General features: G+C 43.5%; 4 protein-coding genes across 4 annotated transcripts; 1 reads left to right on the top strand and 3 right to left on the bottom strand.

Annotated features, from left to right (window-relative positions):
• LOC8069109 (trypsin/factor XIIA inhibitor) lies at positions 10,067-10,816 on the top strand. The gene has a single exon (XM_002461642.2). The coding sequence runs from the start codon at positions 10,194-10,196 to the stop codon at positions 10,647-10,649; it is 456 nt and encodes a 151-aa protein (XP_002461687.1). The 5' UTR covers positions 10,067-10,193; the 3' UTR covers positions 10,650-10,816.
• On the bottom strand, positions 13,566-14,433 carry LOC8069108 (alpha-amylase/trypsin inhibitor). Its single transcript, XM_002459511.2, has one exon. The coding sequence runs from the start codon at positions 14,234-14,236 to the stop codon at positions 13,805-13,807; it is 432 nt and encodes a 143-aa protein (XP_002459556.1). The 5' UTR covers positions 14,237-14,433; the 3' UTR covers positions 13,566-13,804.
• On the bottom strand, positions 19,903-20,889 carry LOC110432979 (alpha-amylase/trypsin inhibitor-like). The gene has a single exon (XM_021454382.1). The coding sequence runs from the start codon at positions 20,480-20,482 to the stop codon at positions 20,024-20,026; it is 459 nt and encodes a 152-aa protein (XP_021310057.1). The 5' UTR covers positions 20,483-20,889; the 3' UTR covers positions 19,903-20,023.
• LOC8069107 (alpha-amylase/trypsin inhibitor) lies at positions 21,070-21,724 on the bottom strand. Its single transcript, XM_021454383.1, has one exon. The coding sequence runs from the start codon at positions 21,635-21,637 to the stop codon at positions 21,206-21,208; it is 432 nt and encodes a 143-aa protein (XP_021310058.1). The 5' UTR covers positions 21,638-21,724; the 3' UTR covers positions 21,070-21,205.

The raw sequence follows: 22,694 nt of genomic DNA, 5'->3' as shown, positions 1-22,694 counted from the left end.
TTGGTTTGTCCATAGGTGCCACGATTTTCGTGATATAGTGGTCACAGTAACTGCTACAGCTGCTGTCCAGCAGACAGCAGTGCAAGTCCTTTTGCAGTCATGTTTCCCGGTCCTCCAATATTTGGAATAACTTGTTCTTTTGCCACAATATACTCCATACAGTCCACAACAAGCCCACAAAATCGATCTCAATTTGGTGCTGCTAAGACCATGTTCTTTGTAATCATAACCACCACTGTCTGCCACTGGGTTTGCTCAACCGGTGTGCAAATCGTCATCATCGTGCTTCCCTTTTATGTAACATTTCACTAGTGCAGCCATTAGTCACAATATGTTCCATGTATACTATTCACAAATCCATAGTCATCAACAAATCTTCTATAGATCCTTGTGCTCCATAAATCTCGCGTCCACGTTCTTCATGTTTACTCTAATCCTATCATTTATCGAACCTTCTAGTCTCTATCTGATATATCTTTTAATCATGACTTTGTGTTAGTTGTTTTTGTGCTCAACAATCGTAGTTGCACATTCTACGTGTTTGAAACTTTTATCATATTTTGTAATGCTCGGTGTACTGTTTTTAGGTTCTTGTGATGCTTGTACCGGTTGATTGCTAACGTTAGAAGAGGGGCTCTACAAGGATGATCAAAAAGGAAAGTTGGACAAGTTGGAGCACTATTTGAGGCAAGTGTAACATGAGTTTCCCTTGTTACCTAATAACTATTTAATAACCTCTTCATGTGCATGTGTCTAATATGATAAACCCCTAAGGACTTTACGTAGAACTTTTGTTATCCTGAATCCCTTGTTACCATGGGTTATGCATATGGGTAGTTTTGCTTAGTCTGCAATCACCAAACAATATAATGTTAATCTTGACTAATGGATTATGTAATCAATGATAAAATGATGCTTTTTAGCAACATGGATAGAAGGGGGCTAGAGCATTGGGCCTTTTTGGGTGCTCTAGTCTGCCCTCTGTAAGGACTGAATCTTAAAGCGGCCACCCAGGATTTACCGTACAGCCATGAGAGCTACATGGCTCTGGCTTTAGCTCAGTACACTGAACTTCTCTAACTTGTTAGTGGTTACCGAAAGGCGCAAGAGGGGGGTGCCTCGTGGTGTATAGTTGTTTTCCTACCTTGGTGTGTACAGTGCCGCGACCACATGTGCCTCTTGGAGGAGGACACCTATGCACACTTGCCATTGAAACCTCGCGGCTACTAACTTGTTAGGGGGACTTTCGAAAGGCTTCATAGTGAACCCTGCCGACTTACCTTGGAAGTGGGTCAAGAGGCTGATCACCTCGGGCAGATGGGTAACACGACTCATGGTGAAAGTGTACAAGCTCTGCAGAGTGTTTTAAAACTGATATATCAGCCGTGCTCACGGTCAAGAGCGGCCTGGATCCTTTTCGAGATAGATGGTTCTATGGATGGTTTGGGTGATGAATAATGTTGATGTTAATTATACTTCTCACCTTGGGAGCTTAAGCATAACCTAGCAACATAGGTCTAATAATAAAATATGACCAACTAAAAATGCTTATCGCAGTCAAACCAAGTCAAGCCTTTTGAGCCTTGCATCCCCTCATGTTATACTTGTTGAGTATGGTGCGCTCACACTTGCTTTACATTCAACAATCAAAAATCCCGGATGGGTACCAGATGGTGATGCAAAGGTGGAGTTCCCTAAGATGTTCTAGGAGTACTAGGAGAGTGTACCCCCAGTCAACTGTCCTTGTGGAAAATGGAGACCCGAAGTGAAGATTAGGATCAGTTTCTGCTATGCTTTGTAATAGATGTAAGCCATGTTGTAACTATGTTCCGATATATAATAAAGCATTGTTCTTGATATTCTCCATATTTGTCGCTATATGTGTCGTGTGGACATCCTGGGCACACATATAGTTAGCGCTTGGTCTTCTTTGGAAAACCGGGTGCGACAACATGAGTGATCTAGATATTCCCCATTGTGAAGCAAAATCATTAAGAAAAAATTGCATACCAAGGAATATGTCTTGTTGCTCTAATCATGTCTAGTCATGACTATCATGGTTTCAACAAACTGGGAGGATTGCAAAGGTTTGATAGAAGACTTGTTGGGCAAGAAGAAACAACATCATATCAAATCAAGCCGATATAATAAGATGATATATATGATCTTGATGAAGGGGTTGTAACATATGTGTATAAGGCTAAATCCATATGACAATAGATCAATGTTTTGTACATTGAGAATCAAAGGGTCAGCACATGATTTATACTCCTTCAAGTGCAGGGTACCTTACTAGACCTAATCATTTTGAGGGCCGAGTTGGGTTCAGACTGGGCCAAACAAATCTAGGTTATTTTGGGCTGAAAAAGTCCTACCTATGACTATCCCACTGGATAGGTTGAGCCTAATTTTTTGGGCCAGGTCCGAGCATGGGCAGGCCACCCACACACTTTATAGTGTAAAATAGCAAAAAATAGTACTTTGAGCTAGGTTCGGGCCAAGAAATTTTTTCTGGGCAGCAAGATCTCTGCCCTGACCCTGTTTAGTAAGGTTCACGGGCAGGCTAAAACCCATTGGGCTAACATCAGGCCTGTAGGCCAGGTCAAGCTAGGCTCATTTTGCTTAGGTGTATACCTTATGTTCAGTTGATAATGCTTCTCTATGCATCGTGCACTTGGGTCATATAGGGGCACTGATGTTGTTTTGTAGAGAAATTCCATGATATGATGTTAGATCTACTGATTAGGGGGGCCTACTCCTCTTTATATGGTATAGAGGGTAGCGATACAGGAATCCTGATTGACCTATAGTTGTAGTTGTTGACGGTAGATAAGTATCAATTTTATATCAACAAGAGAATGGAATAAGGGCATAAAATAATCACCAACAATAGAATAGGGTTTCATCTGACAGATTTTCATAGGTTTTGGTGAATGTCTGTTTCTGCAGATGGTTATCAGGAATTGACCCTTGGAGGCCCACATGTCATGATTACATAGAGAGAAACGAAATATCTATGCCACGTATACAAAAAAAGGATCTAGAAGAGTAGGGAATCCACCAGAACAAAGCGGAACACGAGAGGAGGTAGGCCTAGGGCGCCTAGAGGGGGCGGCCGCCCTGGCCTCTCCTCCAATCAGGAGCAATCTCGTGGATCGAGCTATAACCCGCCTTTGAGGAGCAAGGATCTTCGTACATTAAGTCAGTTTGATCCAAGGGTCATGGTTCATCCCACCAGCCTATATAAGGAGGGGTAGATCCTAGGGTTAGAGGCATTGATTAGAAGAGATAATCATTCTCATTCATAGAATTCATTCTCTACCTTCTTCTCTCTAGAGCTCCAAGTTTAGAAGCATAGCTACATAGAATAGATCTAGTTGGAGGCAAGCATCGCTTGGTTTCCAGATCTGTCCGAGAGATACTCGGTAATTCTTGTAATCTTTCTCCTACTTTATTCGAGGTCATCATTATATATTATTTCATCATATTATGAATATGACTTTGCCATATTCTATTATATTAGATATGACTTTACTCTACTTGCTTATATTCTTAATTATATTGTTCTTAGTCTATTATGGTTATATGCTTGGCATAGTTGGTTTAGATTTATATTCAAATATATGTTCGTATAGCGCTCAATCTTTGATATCACGGGTGGGTGGTCGACATTATGTAGGCATGGTGCTTATATCGTGTTTGCCTGCGTTTGCATGCTATATTCTAGGTCGTGTGGTAGATCGCGGGGGTGATATACCCGTTGAGTCCTCTGTAGTCCACCCTCCGAATGTAGTTTCTGTAGACACTAATTACAAGGAGATGATTGCTCTGTTCCTGATTTTCCTTGGTAAGTCCATATGTGTAGATATAATCTGATCTTGCTATGATTGCCAAATATAATTACACCAATCATAATACGCTAGACTATACAGTTGGAATAACATAGGAAACATCTTAGTAGATCATTCTAATTCATGCTAGTGCTATAGACTGGATTACTCTAGAGATACATTTACCATTCTATGTTTGATTACTATTCATTATATATATATTCTTGATTATGTGACTTACCCCTACATTAAGTTAGATAGATAAGATGTGGTTGCCCTCATGAGATTACATGCAAGTGATATCTATTCCCTTGGCTATCCTTCCCGTGGGTAAAATTATAAATATGATACCTGGAACTTTCCTCGGTGAAATGCTACAATGGTACACATCTATGCGCTTGCGGATACCTTATTCTATATTCATCATTCTAAGAGAGCATTGCATATTTACTACCACTAGTGTATTTCTTGGGGTCATGTTGGGGATGACAACCTAGCCACTGAGAATAGGGTCTTTACTCTACTCTTAGTAAGTGACGCTAAGAAATGCCAACAATAGTTTCTTAGTTTGTTACAAGGAAATCTAATCAGATAGAGTTGATTTCTAAGTACATCATCTTTTTATGCCTTGTCTGCTAAGTAGATGAGGTACCCCCCATATGGTTTTGGCCTCTTTCGTAGCATGCTCAGTGAACCATGACCCATTTGGGATGTTTACCTAGGTACTATAATAACGAAACTTACCTTAGGGGTTTTTTATTCATGGTCGCTACTGTTGTATTGTATATTGTCAAGGCACATTGCCTAACCATGAGGGGACAACCTAATCCAATTGCACAAGAGGCCAACTGAATGGGGAAACCTCATATACTTGGTAGACAAGGTATAACAAAGATTTACATGGAAATCTACTGTAATCAACTTCATTTATTATAGCCGACTAGGAAACCAACTTGTAAACTGATAAGGACTCTACCTGAGTAAAGAATGACAAAAGATGAGACTCTACTAGCCTTACTCATGTGGTTTCTTTAGTTTCTATTTTCTTATTTGGGATCTTGATTTTCTTGGTTCTGATCTCTACAACTCAATATTTTCATTAAAAAAATCTAAATTGGTGAAGATCATGATTTGTGCTAGCATAGTAGTTATTACCATTGCAATTGCAGTTTGAATGTATATGTGATACCTTTGTACTCCCTTCATCCCAAATTATAAGTCATTCTAAAAATCTTAGAGAGTCAAACTATCCTAAGTTTGACTAAATTTATATGATAAAATTATTATTATTATTATTATTATTATTACGATACCAACTAAGTATCATTAGATTCTTTCTTTTATATTTTCATAGTATACTCACTTTATGTTAGAAATCTTACTATTCCTCTCTATAATTTTGGTCAAACTTAAAAATGCTTTGACTCTCTAAGATTCTTAGAATGACTTACAATTTGGAATGGAGGGAGTACTAGATAAGGACGGGTAGAGAGACCCTGGTAGGCAATTCTAAATAGATCCTCAACCCACACCATAAAATTGTGATCCCCTAATCACAATCAACCCCAAACTCACGGCGCACAAGCATAAAGTTCCTCATATTCACTAGACATAGGTATCACATACCTCAACCATTATAAATCTATGTCCCATGTGTTACCTCTCTAATACATTGAAAGGATCTAGGATGGCTACAGGGAGGATGAATAGTGTATTAAATTTTTTCCTCCAAAGACACAACACTAGGCCAAAGTGATCAGTAAAAGAGGTGACCCTAAAAGCCACCACAAGCCTAGCCTAATCACTTGCAAGCCTTTCCTACACAATTCTTGTAGAAATCAGTAGCAAGATTATAACAACTACTAGAGCACACAACCTACTTGAGGCTAGATTAATAACTAATCCCGCTACTCAAGATAAGAAACTACTTAAATTACTCTACCTGACTAGAGAGCTGCATAAGCAACTACTCAAAGCACAAAGGTTATCACAATAAATGCAAGAGTAGTAGAGGCAACCCAACGAGGGCAAGAGACACAAGAATTTTTTTACCTAGAGTTCAATTTGTTGTGGGGAACTTACATCCTCGTTGAGGTGAGTCCTTGGATTTCTAGTACTCCACAGCCAAGCTTGATTCCCCGATGTGGGTGCTCGTAAATGACCCATTGAATCAACAAGACACTTCCAACAGGCTTCTTGATTCTAGTAGAGTTTCCCTTTGTGATCTCCCACAGGTGAGCACAAAACCCCTTCACAACCAACTTTGATGGAGCCCCGGTACAACCACCAACAAGAAGTGTTCAATGATGCCTTGCTGCTCCAAGTGATCTAGGCGATAGCAACCATCGAGAGTAACAAGAAAACTACAACAACACAATGAGCTAGTCCCACTAGATGCAAACTCTCTAAGCAAACACATGGATCAATCTCGAGCTATGCAAGCGAGTGGAGTGTGTTCTTGAGCTCGTCAAGGATGTGTGTATGAGTAGAAGTGGCCAAGAGAGCCTCAAGGGATGAACTTACCTTCTATTTAAAGTCCCCAATAGAAATTAGTCATTATGCTCTATTTGGGGATAATCTGCAGGGTCATAGGAAAATTCTAGTGACCCTAATAACCTCTGTTGCTCCAACTAAGCCATCATTGGAGAATTCTGGTGGTCTCTTCAGAGCCCTTATGTGCTATGCAATGTTATTGTGCAATGATTGAATGACCTTTTTTCTAGTGCTTCTACGCTAACACCCCACCAGATGAATCCAGTAGGTCTACTGACCTTCTGTAGAGCTAACTCGGGAGCACTGTTGACACTTACTAACACCACTTGGATACTAGGTTGTCATCACCAGCATGGTGCCAGAGTGTACAAAGGTATTTATGAATATAAAGGCTCTCTAGAAAATAATCTATTCTATCCGCAAGCGCACAGATAAAATACCTCATTGTAGCATTTCACCAGGAAAAGTATTCCGGATATTGTTATTTATATTTTTGCTTAAGAGAACGGTGGAGATAAATAAAATCTATCAAGGCATAGACTAGAGATAAACTTGTAAGAACATGATTACTAATGAGGAACTCGTCACACAGTCACTTATTTTGGCAGGGGGGTAAGCCATAATAATAATGATAATGAAATATAAGCTCATGGGTAAATAACACAACGATTAGAAAATAGACTACTCCTCATATATGTAAGGTGACGTCGGATTAGCTAGAGAATGGATTCTAAGTTATCTACTATCTAGTAAGTCACAATCTACTCTAGTTATCAATCATAACTATATCAAATATAGAACTAGAGCAAACTAAGAGCATAATAAATAGAGACATAATGCAATTAGAATAAAGTAGTAGAGAAAGATATGAAATAATACCAATCTTTATTAACGAAGATCCGAATCTAGAGCGCTAGGCTCTACTTCTCTAATTCTATCTAATCAATCCTCTAGACTTGAAGGATTAGAGAGTAGCTAATTCTAATTCTCTGTGGGAGAGAAGACCTAAAACCCTAACTTTGATGGCTTCCTCTGATAATGATTTCTCCTCTCTCCCCCTGGGGTGGAGAGGCCTTGCTTATATAGTCCTTTCAAGTGAATTTGGGCCGTCGGATCAAACCGACATTGATCGCACGGTTTTCCTTGATCCTTTAGGTCGGAGGAGCATAATCCGCGAGATTGGTTGTGATTGGCCCCGAAGCCAGGGCGGGCACCCAAGGGGGGAGGGCGGGCTCCCTACCCCCCGAACCCGTCCGGTCTCCCATTCGTTCCCGTGGCTTCTGGACTCTTCTAGATTAAGGAAAATTGTGTGGCATGTAATTATCTCGTTGTAAACATGACATGTGGGCCTTCTCTCCATATTTTCTGATAACCCCCTGCAGAAATAGACAAACACCAAAGCTCGTGGAAGATGTTTGGTGCATATTGATCCTTTTCCATGTTTAGTTGAGTACTTAATGACCGTCAACAAACTCCCCCAAGCTTACCCTTTGCTCATCCCTGAGCAAACAGCTAAATTCAGATGGATTTATTAGAATTTTCGGAACGTACGGACGCACGTTGGTCGTCGTGCCTCCTCACCACGGCGTTCGAAAATCGTTTCCGTTTCCAACGTGTGTTCTCAGACAGGGTTTGGTAACATGAATATCAATTTTCCCATAATTTTCTAAAACTATTTCACTGAGTCGCAGTTCAAATTTGACCGCATCCGGAAAAATAAAAATAAATGCTGATAATTGAGAATATATAGCAAACGAGTTCCAAATTGTATGAAATTTAAGTATGTAGTTACAAATGGTGAGTGTGTAGAGCAGAAAAAAAAATTGGAGTGGAAATTCCAAAAAAATATATATATTCGCCGTGTGCTCGCCAGGTAGCACACGGCGAAGTTTGTTTTCGCCGTGTGCCACGGGGCAGCTCACGGCGAACAATGATTTCGCCGTGTGCCTAACGGGGGCACACGGTGAACATTGACGGCGCGTGGCGGCGTTAGGGCGTGGCCAGGTTGCGTCGTGGGCCACCACGTCGCCGTGAGCAGCACACGGCGAAGCCAGGCTTTCGCCGTGCGCCATGGCTTCGCCGTGAGCAACACACGGCGAAGCAGCCGGCCGTCGTGTGCCTCTATTTCGCCGTGGGTGGGCCCCTGGCTCATGGCGAACCAGGCATTCGCCGTGTGTTGCTCACGGCGAACAGCCGGGCACACGGCGAATGCCAGTTTTCCCGTAGTGTTAGGACCTAGAGTTTTCACTGTCTCCCTCAATGCCGGCAGGAACCAATGTCGCCGTCGCTGCGGTGTACTCAAACCCTAACAAGGGGAAATAGGCTGAGGAGAAGGGGATGATGGAGGAGACGGAGGCCACAACCTGTATCAAGCGCGAGCGGTTGTGGCGCCATTGCCGGTAGACCTAGTGGCGGAGTTGGAGTTGGAATCAAGCAGTGGCGGAGTCGCTGACTGCGGGAGCGAGCACGACTCACGAGGCATGAGTTCCTGGCCTCGGGTGAGGATAATTCATTCTCCCTTGGATCGACTTGGGTGGAGCGGGTTTTTCTCCAATCCAACATTACCCAAATGCAATTTTCTGCATCCACGTGTGTGGAACCCCGGTGTGGGTTAGCTTCCACCGGAGGATGGGATCCACCCCAATCCCCGTCGATCCAAGCCTATCCAAACGAAGCCTTAGGGGGGGTTTAGGTCCATCCGTATCCGAGTCTGGATATTGAACATCCGATACCATATCCGTATCCGAATATTCAAATCACATATTTATAATGTCAATATCCAATCATATCCTATCCGGCATGGTTGACACTATCTGTACTCGAATCCGAATCCGGACAGAAGTATAAAAACAAATATGATATCCCATTCATATTTGATCCGTTTTCATCCCTAGATATACATAATAATGTACCTTTTCACACCAGCTATTTCTAAGATAATAAACTTCCCAAGTGAGTGGTAAGAGCACCACCTGTCAATACAGTTCTCTTAGATGCCTATTCTTTTCTGTTTTAAAGTTTGTATTTCCATTTTAACTAATGGAAATAGGGTTAACCTCCGGCTCAAAAAAAAAGCATAACATCGGATGTGATAAATACTAAACTTCAGTCATCTGTATCCTATGGCGGAACTAGGGGGGCTAGCAGGGGTAGTGCTCCCCCTAAGCCAGTCATTCCTTTAAATACCTATGTAAATATTAATATTTATAGTATAAGAAATATTAATTTTACCTATTTTTTGTTCAAATATAACGATTTTGATAAGAAATAGTGTAATATTTTTTAAAAAGTTCTTCAAACATATAATTATATATATATTATCACACTAAAAAAATACAGTTTGTCGGCCCCCTTTAATCAAACTTGTTAGTTCCGCCACTGTCTGTATCCAAACACACTTGTCTACGGCGTTTGCTCGACATGTTGTAGCGTCGACAGTGGCCTGCCGTAACGCTTAGCCTCTTGGCGGCAAAACTCAGCGTCGTTTCATGGCAGCCTCTTGCCGCTGGCCCCTTGCGGCCGCCACACAGCAGCACGCTGTGGTACTATAAGGAATTTTCAAATAGACCGTTAAAGATAGCAAATGTTTCATTTCATTTAGGATAAAAAGATATTGTGACAAAACGCCACGCAAAACAACACAAGTTGCATATGCCACCAAATTCTGTTCCATCCAAGAAATAAAGTTCCAACTCATCACTCGCATCATATCGTCGTCCAAATTTCAGTTCCACAAGACTCCATCAACAAACAAACACAAATATAAAAGCACATACATACACATCACGACTTTCTCTCGATATATAGCACTTACTATTACGTGGTGCTCCAATTAAGTCAGTCACCAGCGCAAATCATCAGCACCAAGAAATGGCTTCGTCCAGCAGCAGCAACCTCCTCGCAGCCGCCGTGCTGCTCTCCGTGCTCGCAGCCGCCGGCGCGAGCGCCGGGACGACCTGCGTGCCGGGGTGGGGCATCCCGCACAACCCGCTGCCGAGCTGCCGCTGGTACGTGGCCAGCCGGACCTGCGGCATCGGGCCGCTCCTCCCGCTGCCGGAGCTGAGGAGGAGGTGCTGCCGGGAGCTGGCGGACATCGCGGCGTACTGCCGGTGCACGGCGCTGAGCATCCTCATCGACGGCGTGATCCCGCCGGGCCCGGACGCGCAGCTGGAGGGCAGGCTGGAGGACCTGCCGGGCTGCCCGCGGGCGGTGCAGAGGCGCTTCGCCGCCACCCTCATCACGGAGGCCGAGTGCAACCTGCCCACCATCACCGGCGTCGCCGAGTGCCCCTGGATTCTCGGCGGCGAAACCATGCCCTCCAAGTAGGACTAGTAACTGTCAAGAGCATCCTATTCCTACCTACCTACCTACCTACATGCTGCATATAGGATGAGGAGAGATGCATGTCTCGATCGGATCTTCCATCCGGAACAAAAAAAATAAAGGGATCCGGCTTTAATTTGTTCTTGTGATATAATTAATGATTCCTATTAGGGCTCGTTCTGTCCGGTCCCTGGGAATGATTCTCAGCTGGAATATATGGTTCCTAGACATGGTCACATGGATCAAGTGAATCCATCCATACATGTCACTAGATCGTGTTCTCAGCCGGTTTGGTTCGATTTCAAGCAATGTTTTAAATAGCGGGCTATAGTGTTTAGCAGTTTATATCTAAAACAGGTAATAGCAGAGCTAAATTAGGCTATATGGGATATAACGGTTAAATTGTACATGAACACAAATAGCAGCATCCTGCCTCAGAAGCTATAGCGGCAGCATAGCGGGAGATTAAAAACTATAATTCCAAGTGTTCGTAGGTGCAGTGTGGCTCTAATCCGGAGTGAGGAGGGGGTGGAAAGGCCTATAGTAGCCTCATTTCATTCTGAACTGAGTCAATCTGAACCGTCATTCAAGGTCGGTCTCAATTTCAATCCGTGTCAAATAATTCTAGATTGAACAGGGCGTGTTCTAGGTCATTTTATAGGTCAAACCGAATGAGGTCATTCTTGAAAGTAGCTAGGCTAGCTCTGATCCTAGCAAAGATCTAATCTCCCAACGTGCATGAAAAAAATGTGAGCGATTTACTTCATCACAGTCCCTCCTCTTAGTCTTAATTATTATGTGAAGGTTCACTTGCATACAACTGAAAAGTTGAACATATATAAGAAACTAAAGGTGAAGCGAAAAGAGGTGTCAATTGATGATGCAATGATTTGTCTGCTTGTTGCTAAAATTAATGAAGTCTTCTGAAACATAAATTTGGAGGATAGAGGCTATCAATTGAAGATTTGTTGGAACAAAATTTGGGGTACACTGCAACCAGTGTTTTTCTTGGCAGCACGACAGACTCTGCAGCCATTTGTGCCGATCATATCTGTGTATCATTTAGAATTTACAGCCATTTTAATTTCTTGTACGTTTCATTTGCTTTATTTTGTTTGTAGCTAGCGAAATTTGGAGGATAGAGGCTATCAATTGAAGATTTGTTGGAACAAAATTTGGGGGTACACTCCAACCAGTGTTTTTCTTGGCAGCACGACAGACTCTGCAGCTATTTGTGCCGATCATATCTGTGTGTCATTTAGAATTTACAGCCATTTTAATTTCTTGTACGTTTCATTTGGCTTATTTTTGTTTGTAGCTAGCAAAAATTGGAGGATAGAGGCTATCAATTGAAGATTTGTTGGAACAGAATTTGGGGGTACACTGCAACCAGTGTTTTTCTTGGCAGCACGACAGACTCTGCAGCCATTTGTGCCGATCATATCTGTGTGTCATTTAGAATTTACAACCATTTTAATTTCTTGTGCGTTTCATTTGGCTTATTTTTGTTTGTAGCTAGCTCATCTGATGAGCATGACTGACATGACAAAATTGACAATGTTATCTCCTGGACCTTGACTCTATGATCTTCAATCTTTACTGGTATATACAATATAAACAAACATATGCCATGTACTCACATTGATAGTACATAATAACTTTTTTTGCATCATATTATTGAAAATAAAGAAAAATCTAATAATCGTCGTTCACCTTAATTCTTAGTAAGCACACAACAGAGAGCATAATCAAGGAATCTTAGGCAGCAATCCTTTTAGGCATTCTTCGTTCAGTTGGCCCACCAGCTTGTTTGTTACGTCAACCGTAATTCAAGCAGCCCAAAATCATAATCAGCCCAATAACCGATCGGCCCATGCTCCCCTACAATTTCTCTGCTCGCAATTCTCGTCAGTTAGCTCCTGAGCATCGATCTGCCAAGTGGGCCATTCCGCCATTTTATGCAACTACGATCCACTATATACAAATAATATCATATTTTCCTAAATCCAGTGATAAAGAGGACCGAGTATAAAAATGGGCTCGTACAAATCCTCTTTCAATCCCTTTTCTTATTTTTCTATAAAATTAATTAAGAAAAAATTCTCAGAGAAATGGTCCCAGCTTTGCCAGGCAACCGCGCCGGGTCAGCAGGGTCACCAAGCCCCAGCTGGTAGCGCGTAAGTCAAGTGTGCCTCCAACGGGTATGGGTTTGATATGGATTAATTTCTCTCTCCATGAGTTTGTTAATCCAACAGGTTTATGAATATGGGGATGTAGTACCAAAACCTATAAACCTATACGTTTTTAACACTCAATTCATCATAGTGAAACAATCATATCAGTCAACAATATTCTAATTTTTTATACTAAATTACTACGTTCAGAGACATATAAGATGATATGTCCATTCAAATAAAAAATAAGAAGAATGAATACAATTTTATGTTCTGAGACATGATTTTCATGTTATGTTTTTTTCTTTGTTGCTATATGGATGGGCCCATGGACAACCTGATGGGTCTAGGCACCAACTTAAATCCATGGGCAACCTGAAGGGTATCCGTGACCCGATTGCCATAGATTTGAGCACCAAATAAAATCCGTCGTGGGTTATGGGTTTTTAGAGGGCAAATTTTTATGTTCATAACCATGGATTTAGACTAACAAAGCCTAGCGGGTTTATACACGTTACCATCTCTACGTGTGCCACACTTTTTTGCCACCACGTGCGTGCTGCTTCCTCTAGGCGTGTGAGAGGCGATTGAGCTGCACCGAGCAGTGCCATCAACACCGCCAAATGCGGGTCTATTTGTTTGGCTGAAAAGTCAAAGTACTGTTTACTCATCTATTATGAGAGGAAAAATATTACTGCACACAGATTCAGTAGATAAGCTCAAACAAAGATTGAACGACCCTACTGTGGATCTGTGATCACGTTTCCATCAGAACAACAGTAAATAGATAACAGCGAAGACGCTCAGCAGGATTCATCAGTTCCAACAAAAATCACTACAAAACAAGGAATGCATGCATACATGTTCAATTCCGTCTAGATATGAACGAACATGCATTTCAGAGCATATATATGCCCCTCTCTTCTCTTATTCGCCTCGGCGTACGTAGTACGGTGGATCATCTGCATCACCAGTCACCAACCATCACTCGGCGTCGAGCGCGTTGCAGAAGGGCCAGCCGTGGACGGTTCGCAGTCCGCACTCGCCGGCGGCGACCACGGCGGGGGCGAAGCGGGGCTGCGCGGCGCGGCACCTCCGCTGGGCGCCCGTGTCCGCGCCCACGACGAGCGGCGCCTCCATCATCACCCGCAGCGCCCGGCACCGGCACTCCGCCGGGATGTGCTCCAGCTGGCCGCAGCAAGTCTCCTTGAGCACGGGGAGCATGGACACCGCCATGTCGCAGCTCCGGGTCGCCACGTACCAGGCGCAGCCGGAGAGCGGGCTGTGCGGGATGGCCTTCCCCACCGCGCAGTAGCTCGGCGGGGCGCCGCTGGCCGCGGTGCCGAGGACGACGGCGAGAAGGACGGCGGCGGACGACGAGAGGACGAGGACGAGATGGTTGGTGAAACAAGCCATTCTTGGCGTCTCTTCTGTCTACACCGCTAGCTGCTACTGGATTTGTTCTTGGTCTAGCCTTTGCTTCCTGGATGTTGTGTACTCCGTATGTACAAGCCTTTACAGTGGTGGACTATACGTATATATAGCCATATAGGCACCTCTACTGTACTGATGTTGTGTACGTACTCCGTATGAAAGACTTGCCGGGAGTTGCAACGGAATTTGGGGGTATACTGCTGCCAACTGATGACGCGGCTTTTGCTTGGCATAATTAATGTGGCAATTTTGCGGCCACTTTAACTGGCTTTCGGCTGTATATATGCGTGGCTGTTGTGCAGTGTTTGTGTTTCTCTTGTTGTTGTTGTTGTTGTTGTAGTAGTAGTACTTGCTGTAACTTGTAGTAAGTATTTAATTAGCCAGCTGATGTTTATCTGGCTTTTAGGTCCGAGTGTTTAATAATTAGACAACTGCCCACGGCAAAGTCTTACAGCCATCAGAGAACGCAATGCATGTAGGTATATTAAGTCTAATTTTTAGAAAAGGAAATATATTGATATAGCAGCCTCTGTATTAGCTAATACATATAGTTGTTTCTAAGCATCCCCAACTGTTTGGCAAATAGGCTTTGCATTTATGTATTTGCAAAAAAATCTAAAAAACATCTATCCAACGGTTTGGCAATTGGGCTTTGCAATTTTGTTAACTTAGCAAATAGACGGGAACGACTCACAAATATGTCAAGCCCTTCTGCGCTTGGCATCGCGTTCCTCGCGCGAAATCCGTCGCCCCGGCGCGTGGTCGTGAGACTACTCTCTCCTCCCGGCCAAATTTTCTTTTTTGCCAAGTGATTAATGTCAAACTATTGGAGACTGTCTCTTTTCACCTTTGCCATATTTATTTGGGACTTGGCAAACTCCCTCATTTGCTAAACAAACTATGCAAAACGGTTGGGAATGCTCTTAAACACTGAACCACACATGTCCGCGCAATCTCAATTAGTTGATTGGGACATCGACACAATGCACAACTCAAAAAAAGGAACCACCACCAACTCCAAACCACCACGCTGCACCGCAAAAACCCATAGTACTGAGGACGTCAGGGCAAAAACACCATCAGCTGCTCACCAAGCCAATCCCGACCACCGAGATCTAGGCGTGTACATTGTGGTTTCCCACAACCTAGTTGCCTCATGGAAGATAGAAGTGACACCTGAGTCCTCCAGTTGCTAGTCAGAAGGCTCCTTATGCCGGAAAGGCACCGCTTAGCGGGACCACCCGTCGCCAACCACACAGGTCATCATGGAAACGGAAATATGCTGGCCACACCTCCCCCCCGGCCTTCTCACCGGCTTCATAGGCGCCGCCACACCGCCCTGTGGGCACAGCTGAAAGGTCCTAATATGGCTAGAGGGGGGGTGAATAGCCTATTTAAAAATTCTACAAACTCACTAGAGCAAGAGGTTAGTAAATAACAAAGCGAAGCTTTTTGCTCTAGCTCTAAAGGAGTGTTTGCAAGCCACCTACCCAACAATTCTAGTTGCTATGATCACTATGCACACAAGAACTAAGTCTCTACAAGCTACACAAGGCAAAGTAAGCAACTAAACTAATTACACTAGTCTGCGGTAAGTAAAGGATAGGATGAGATATTTATACCGCCGTGTAGGGGATGAACCAATCATCAATATAAACAATCACGCACCGGGAGAATGCCAATCAAACACAATTGAGACACCGATTTTTCTCCCGAGGTTCACGTGCTTGCCGGCACGCTACGTCCCCGTTGTGTCGACCAACACTTGGTGGTTCGGTGGCTAAGAGGTGTAGCACGAACCTCGTCCTCACTAGGACACCGCAAGAACCGACCCACAAGTGAGGTAACTCAATGACACGAGCAATCCACTAGAGTGGCTTTTGGCACTCCGCCGGGGAATAAGCCCAAGAACCCCTCACAAATATCACCTTGATTGAGGGCGGACACAATCACCAAATCCCCTCACCAATCAACAAAACCACAACCGTCTAGGTGACGGCAATCACCAAGAGTAATAAGAAATCCACAATTGCAATCACCACCTAGTGCCACAAGAATGAAATCACAAAAGCACAACACTAGGGTTTCCCCAAATCCTCTCACCAAAGAGCACCGAGCTATGGAGAAGGAGAGGAGAGGAAGGAGATGCACTTGAAGCTCTCATATCTATCACTTGAGCTCAATCTCTCACTTGAATGGAGCACAAAGCTTAGGGGGTGAGAGAGGAGGAAGGGAGAGCTTTCTCTACTCTTTAGAAGAGTCACCGGAAGTCAGAAAATGTGTTCTATTCGAGTTGCCCCGTCAAAAACGAAGGAAAGGAGTACTTATAGTGTGGTACCGGAAGTTCCGGTGCCTGGGACCGGAACTTCCGGTCCGACCAGATCTGACCGTTGGAGCCTCGGTCCAAGCAGATCTGACCGTTGTGGCCAAACAGATCTGACCGTTGTGAGAGATTCGGACCCATCGGAAGTTCCACCGGAACTTCCGGTCAGACACCGGAAGTGAATCCTGACGCGCGAGGGCATGCGCAAAGACTCCTATGCGGACTCCCGTTCATGGACCGGAACTTCCGGTTGTGGACCGGAACTTCTGGTCATTGACCGAAACTTCCGGTCAGACGGAAGTGTTTTCTCAAACGCGAGCGCACCTCTCACAGCCCAACTGGAACTTCCTGTCTGGCTGACCGGAACTTCCGGTCAGGCACCGGAAGTACCACCGGAAGTCCCACCGGAACTTCCGGTCCTGCATTCTCAGCACTACCTCAAAACTTGTTAGGATGCTAACTTCTAGCTCCGAACTCCGAATTCGATGATCTTGGACATTTCGGAAAGCTTACTCAGAGGGCTATACAATCCATATGGATACTCAATCCAAATCATAATGGATCAAAGCAGTATTTCCATCTAAAAGTCATCCTAATGTCCGAAGAACACCGAAAAGCCTCTCTCTCTTCTCCAAGTTGATCAAAATCAACTCCAACACCTTCTCCTTTGTAAATGTGCCAACACCACCAAGTGTACACCACCATGTGCATGTGTGTTAGCATTTCACAATTATTTTTATACTTTCTCATGCAACTCACCACGTCACTAAGCGCTAGGTAAATGCAAATGAGACTCACACTTAGTGGCACTAGATAACCATTGCAATTAAAGATTTCTCCTCTTTATAGTACGGTTATCTATCCTAAATCCACTCACACCCGCTAGGTGTCTTGAGTGGTAAAACAAAATGGCCCTAATAAAAATACCTTTGCCTTGAGCCCATTTTGTTTTTCTCTTTCTTCTTTTTCAAGTTGGAGCACTTGAATATCATCTTTTGGTCACCTCCATCACCATGACCATCATCTAGCTCCATCACTTGATGTGTACCAACCTATCCTTATATTTCACTCATGACAAAGGTTAGTACACATAGGTTTCATCAATTATCCAAAACCAAACTGGGACTTTCAACAGCTAGTGCCCAGTCCCTCTAGAACCGTTCGTTGATGGTAGATAACTATCAATTTTAAGAGTCAACTTAACCAAGAAAATGCTATAAATAGAATCACCAACATATACTAGGGATTTAACTGACAAAATTTCATGAGTTTTGGTAAATATCTATTTCTGTAGGGTGTCAGCTAAAAACAACCATGGAAGGCCCATATGTTAGGTTTACATAGAGATAAAAATACTAGGTGGCGAAAAAGAAGAATATAGAAGACTCGAGAAGACAGACCCCCTGAGGGGGCCACTTGTCAGCAAGGCAGGGCGACCGCCCTCCCCTCTCCACCAATTGGGGCAAGTCTCACGGATCGTCTCTCCACCACCTTTGAGGGTCAATTAAAAGCGGTTGATTTAAGTCGGTTTAATCCGATGGCCGAGATTCATTCGAGAGGGCTATATAAGCAGAGCACCTGGCCCCTAGAGCCAGGCAATTCAGAAATCTAATTCATTATTTCTAGTCTGAACAGCCTGAGAGGGGTCCCTTGAATGGACTACCTCTCTAGAGCCTAGTATTCAAGAGAAGATTAGTTTTGTAGTCTCTATGTGAGATTAGAGCTATTCTTTTTAGATTAAGAGAGATAGAGTGGAGGGAAGAGTTGGAGGAAGCGCTGGTCTATCGATGTCTTGTCTCCGGCTTGTACCTACGCAATCAAGTCATCCTAACATGGGGCTTGCTTCTGAGATTCTTCGGTAGTTCAACTTCTAATATTAGTAAGTAAATTGTTATTATTGTTCTTCGGTTTGTGACTTTACTTTATTCTCTACTGCTAAAAGTACAACGTCGTTAAATACTAGAATAAATTCAAGAAAACGCGAGCAACCATGACAAGTCGAGGACTTGAACCCGGGTGGACAAATTTCACCAAAAGAAATGTTTAGGACTCCATCTATTTTAAACTATAATCTTTTTTGGTTTTTAGATATATTATACATTTTACTAGATGTATAGACATATGAAAATAATAAGATATATTATACATTTTACTAAGTGACGGAGCTCATCGAATGAAGCCTCGTCACAGCACCAAGCTGCCCCCAAGCCCAAAAGTGATTAGAGAAACAAAGCTTTAAGTCATTGTTATCGAGCTTGTCAATCACCACAGAAATATGCCATATGTTGACGTTTGATATGGGTCATAATAATAGAAAAATAAGTTATACGTCGTTATTTCTTATTTCTGACACCGAGTTAAAAAAAATAAAATGTCAAAAGATGAGCTTTTTATGACATTTAGGTGTTCATGTCAAAACATTTTGACATTGATTTGGATGTCATCATAAAACTAAATTTGGCTTGTTTAAGCATATGTAGCAGCCATGCTAAAAATATGTCAGTCCAATTGTTTGGGACTCATTTTTTGGCCAGCCCAGCCGATTATATTTAGCCCAAACGAACTTTTTTTTATAGCTCAGAACTTTTTTTGGCTATGCATCAACCATTTTTTCAAAGCGGCCCGGCCGGCCCAAAACAGAACAGCCCACAATCCAAATTCCAAGAAATATAATTTTTTTGATTTAAAAGACCCATTATAACAGCACAGACCACGTAACGTTATATTCACTATACAACTCGACATCACAGATCAAAATTTATTGCGAAGCCCAAAGTCATAGATTACAGTAACCATAATGTTACCAAATAATACCAGATCTAAAATCACAAATCATTGAGTAGACTCACTGCATCAAGATCGGCTGACATGTCCGTCGCTAGCAGCAATGCAGCATTCTCCAACTAACGTGACATCCTGCTGCTAATTACTTAAATTTTCCGTTTATCAAAAAAAAAAAACGTGAGTAGCATTCTCCAACTCGCGCCACTTTTTCACCATGTCATGTAACATGTCCATCATATATAAATATATAATCGGCCTTTCAATTCCAGCCAAGATGTAGGCATTCAGTTCATTTTCGTGCAAACTTGGTGCATTACTAGTACAACATCTATTATCACTTATCAGAGTTGCTGGCATCACCTCGGCCGGAAAGAAACATCTCCACGACCTTGGGAGTAGCTTCGCACAAAAAAAAGTGATAGACCAAATAGATTCTAAAAAGTTATGGTTGAAAATATTATTCGCTGATTTATTATGAGAAAAAAATATTATTAAAAAAATACGATTTATAAAACACGCGAATAAGCTCTGAGTCCAGATATGGGCACGTTCAATTTCCTCTAGATATGATTAATTAATCCCTCAACGCACCGATATATACATGCATATCCATATGTCCCTACTTATTCAACCAAGTACTAGTAGTACGATCTGCATCACCATTACTCGGCGTCGAGCGCATTGCAGACGGGTCTGCCGTGGACGGTTCGCAGGCTGCACTCGCCGGCGGCGACCACGGCGGGGGCGAAGCGGGCCTGCGCGGCGCGGCACCTCCGCTGGGCGCCCGGGTCCGCGCCCACGACGAGCGGCGTCGTCTCCATCATCACCCGCAGCGCCCGGCACCGGCATTCCGCGGGGACGTTCTGCAGCTGGCCGCAGCACGTCGCCCTGAGGGAGGCCCGGTTCGGGAGCATGGCGGCCACCACGTCGCAGCTCCGGCTCGCCACGTACCACACGCAGCCGGGGATCGCCTTCCCCACCGCGCAGTAGCTCGGGGCGGCGCTCGCCGCGGCGGCGGAGGCGGCGGTCGTCGTGGCCGCGCCGAAGAAGACGACGGCGAGCAGGACGGCGGTGGCCGAGAGGACGACGAGGACGGGACGACGGCTGGTGCAGCACGCCATTCTTGGCGTCACCACTGTACTGTCTACCGCTACTGGATTTCTTCTTGGTCCAGCCTTTGGTGGCTAGCTAGATTTGCAGAGCACAGTGGTCAGTGGTGTATGTATATATAGTGAGAGTAGTCCGAGAGAAATATCAGAAATTCAGAATGCACCTGAACTGAATGGAATCTTGTGAAGCCGGAATTTGGTGGATACAATCAGTAATTAAAGACTTGCCGGGAGTTGCAACGGAATTTGGGGGTATGCTGCAACTGACGCGTGTTTTGCTTGGCGTAAATATGACTACTCAAGTTTAACCAAATTATATATTAAAAAAACTCTAGATGGACTGACATGGATATCATAGTTATATTATTTTATAAACGGAGGGAGTACTTTACATCTGTTTATCTGCCTTTTTTAGCTGCAAATAAATATGTGTGGCTGGTGTGTCATATTATGGTGAAATTTTTATGATCCAATTGTGGTGAAATTTTTATAGTGATCTAAATGAACTGTAATAAAAAATTTATACCCATCCTATTTCCGCTCAAAAATGAGTGGGAATGTGATAGCTCGCCGGTTCAACAAAAAAAAAAACAGCATCATTTTGTGGCAAATTATCAATAAGTTATTGCGTTCATTAACTTTTCTGGAATTGGAAATCAGATTGTACACAACCACATATGCCCCTCTTATTCAGCCACGCGTACGGTACGAGCAGTATGATCTGCATCGCCATGGTCACTCGGCGTCGAGCTTGTTGCAGAAGGGCCTGCCGTGGACGGTTCGCAGGCCGCACTCGCCGGCGGCGACCACGGCGGGGGCGAAGCGGGCCTGCGCGGCGCGGCACCTCCGCTGGGCGCCCGTGTCCGCGCCCACGACGAGCGGCGCCTCCATCATCACCCGCAGCGCCCGGCACCGGCACTCCGCCGGGATTTGCTCCAGCTGGCCGCAGCAAGTCTCCTTGAGCACGGGGAGCATGGACACCGCCATGTCGCAGCTCCGGGTCGCCACGTACCAGACGCAGCCGGAGAGCGGGCTGTGCGGGATGGCCTTCCCCACCGCGCAGTAGCTCGGCGGGGCGCTCGCCGCGGCGGCGGAGAGGACGGCGGCGAGCAGGACGGAGGCCGCCACCGAGACGGCGAGGACGAGGCGGCTGGTGCAGCACGCCATTCTTGGCGTTACTACTGATGTGTCTAGTCAGTGTCTAGTGCTACTGGGTTTCTTCAGCATTTGCTGGCTAGCTTTGCACAGCACAGTGGTCAGTGGTGTACTGGTAGGTGTATGTATATATATATAGGCACCTGTTACCTGTACTGTACTGATGATGTCATGACATACGTATGTGCACTCTCAACTTCTGAAGTCTGAATGGAATCTTGTAAAGCCGGAGTTTGGTGGATACAACTACAAGTCATCAGTACTTAAAGACTTTGCCGGGAGTTGCAACAGAATTTGGGGTATAAACTGACAAGGGATTGTTTAGTTTGTGAAAAAATTAATTTTTTAAGATTTTTCGTCACATCAAATTTAGCGGCACATGTATAGAGCATTAAATATAAATTAAAAATAACTAATTGCACAATTTATCTGTAATTTGCGAGACGAATCTTTTGAGCCTAGTTAAGCCTTGTTTAGTTCTTTACATGAAAATTTTTTGGGTACTGTAGCGTTTTCGTTTGTATTTGATAATAATTGTTTAATTATAGATTAACTAGGCTCAAAAAATTTGTCTCACAAAATTACAGAAAAATTGTGCAATTAGCAGGGTACCATAAGATTGGCAAGACCACCTAAAAGGTAAATCATGTTGAGAAGTGTTGTTCAACAACAGGTTAGAGAAATACTAAGAGTACAAATCTAGATTTGCAGCTATAATATAAAATATTTGGATTAATCTAGACCGCTATATTATTATAATGACACTAAAAACATGTCATGTTGGCTATGGGACACCAAAATATGTGAAATTTGCTGTATGTATACTGGGTGGTGTCCTACAGCAAAGAAAATAATGTCTCACAGCAAAGAAAAAAATTCAATATCCCATAGCCAACGTGACATGTTTTTAGTGTCCTATAGCAAAACTTTCCTATTATAATAATCAATGGTATAAATCTCTCCTTTTTATTTTGTTATTAGATGTATCTTATATGAAAATATTTAGACTAATGTGGACCATTAGATCATTAAAAAATCCAATAGTTAAGTTTCTTTTAGACTAAAATAG

This window comes from Sorghum bicolor, chromosome 2, assembly GCF_000003195.3.
Source record: "Sorghum bicolor cultivar BTx623 chromosome 2, Sorghum_bicolor_NCBIv3, whole genome shotgun sequence".
Classification (NCBI taxonomy): Eukaryota; Viridiplantae; Streptophyta; class Magnoliopsida; order Poales; family Poaceae; genus Sorghum; species Sorghum bicolor.
This window is presented reverse-complemented; position numbering and strand designations above follow the sequence as displayed.

Coding starts and splice junctions, on each gene's coding strand:
- LOC8069109 (XM_002461642.2), top strand. CDS start 10,194: ATGGCTTCGTCCAGCAGCAGCAACCTCCTCGCAGCCGCCGTGCTGCTC.
- LOC8069108 (XM_002459511.2), bottom strand. CDS start 14,236: ATGGCTTGTTTCACCAACCATCTCGTCCTCGTCCTCTCGTCGTCCGCC.
- LOC110432979 (XM_021454382.1), bottom strand. CDS start 20,482: ATGGCGTGCTGCACCAGCCGTCGTCCCGTCCTCGTCGTCCTCTCGGCC.
- LOC8069107 (XM_021454383.1), bottom strand. CDS start 21,637: ATGGCGTGCTGCACCAGCCGCCTCGTCCTCGCCGTCTCGGTGGCGGCC.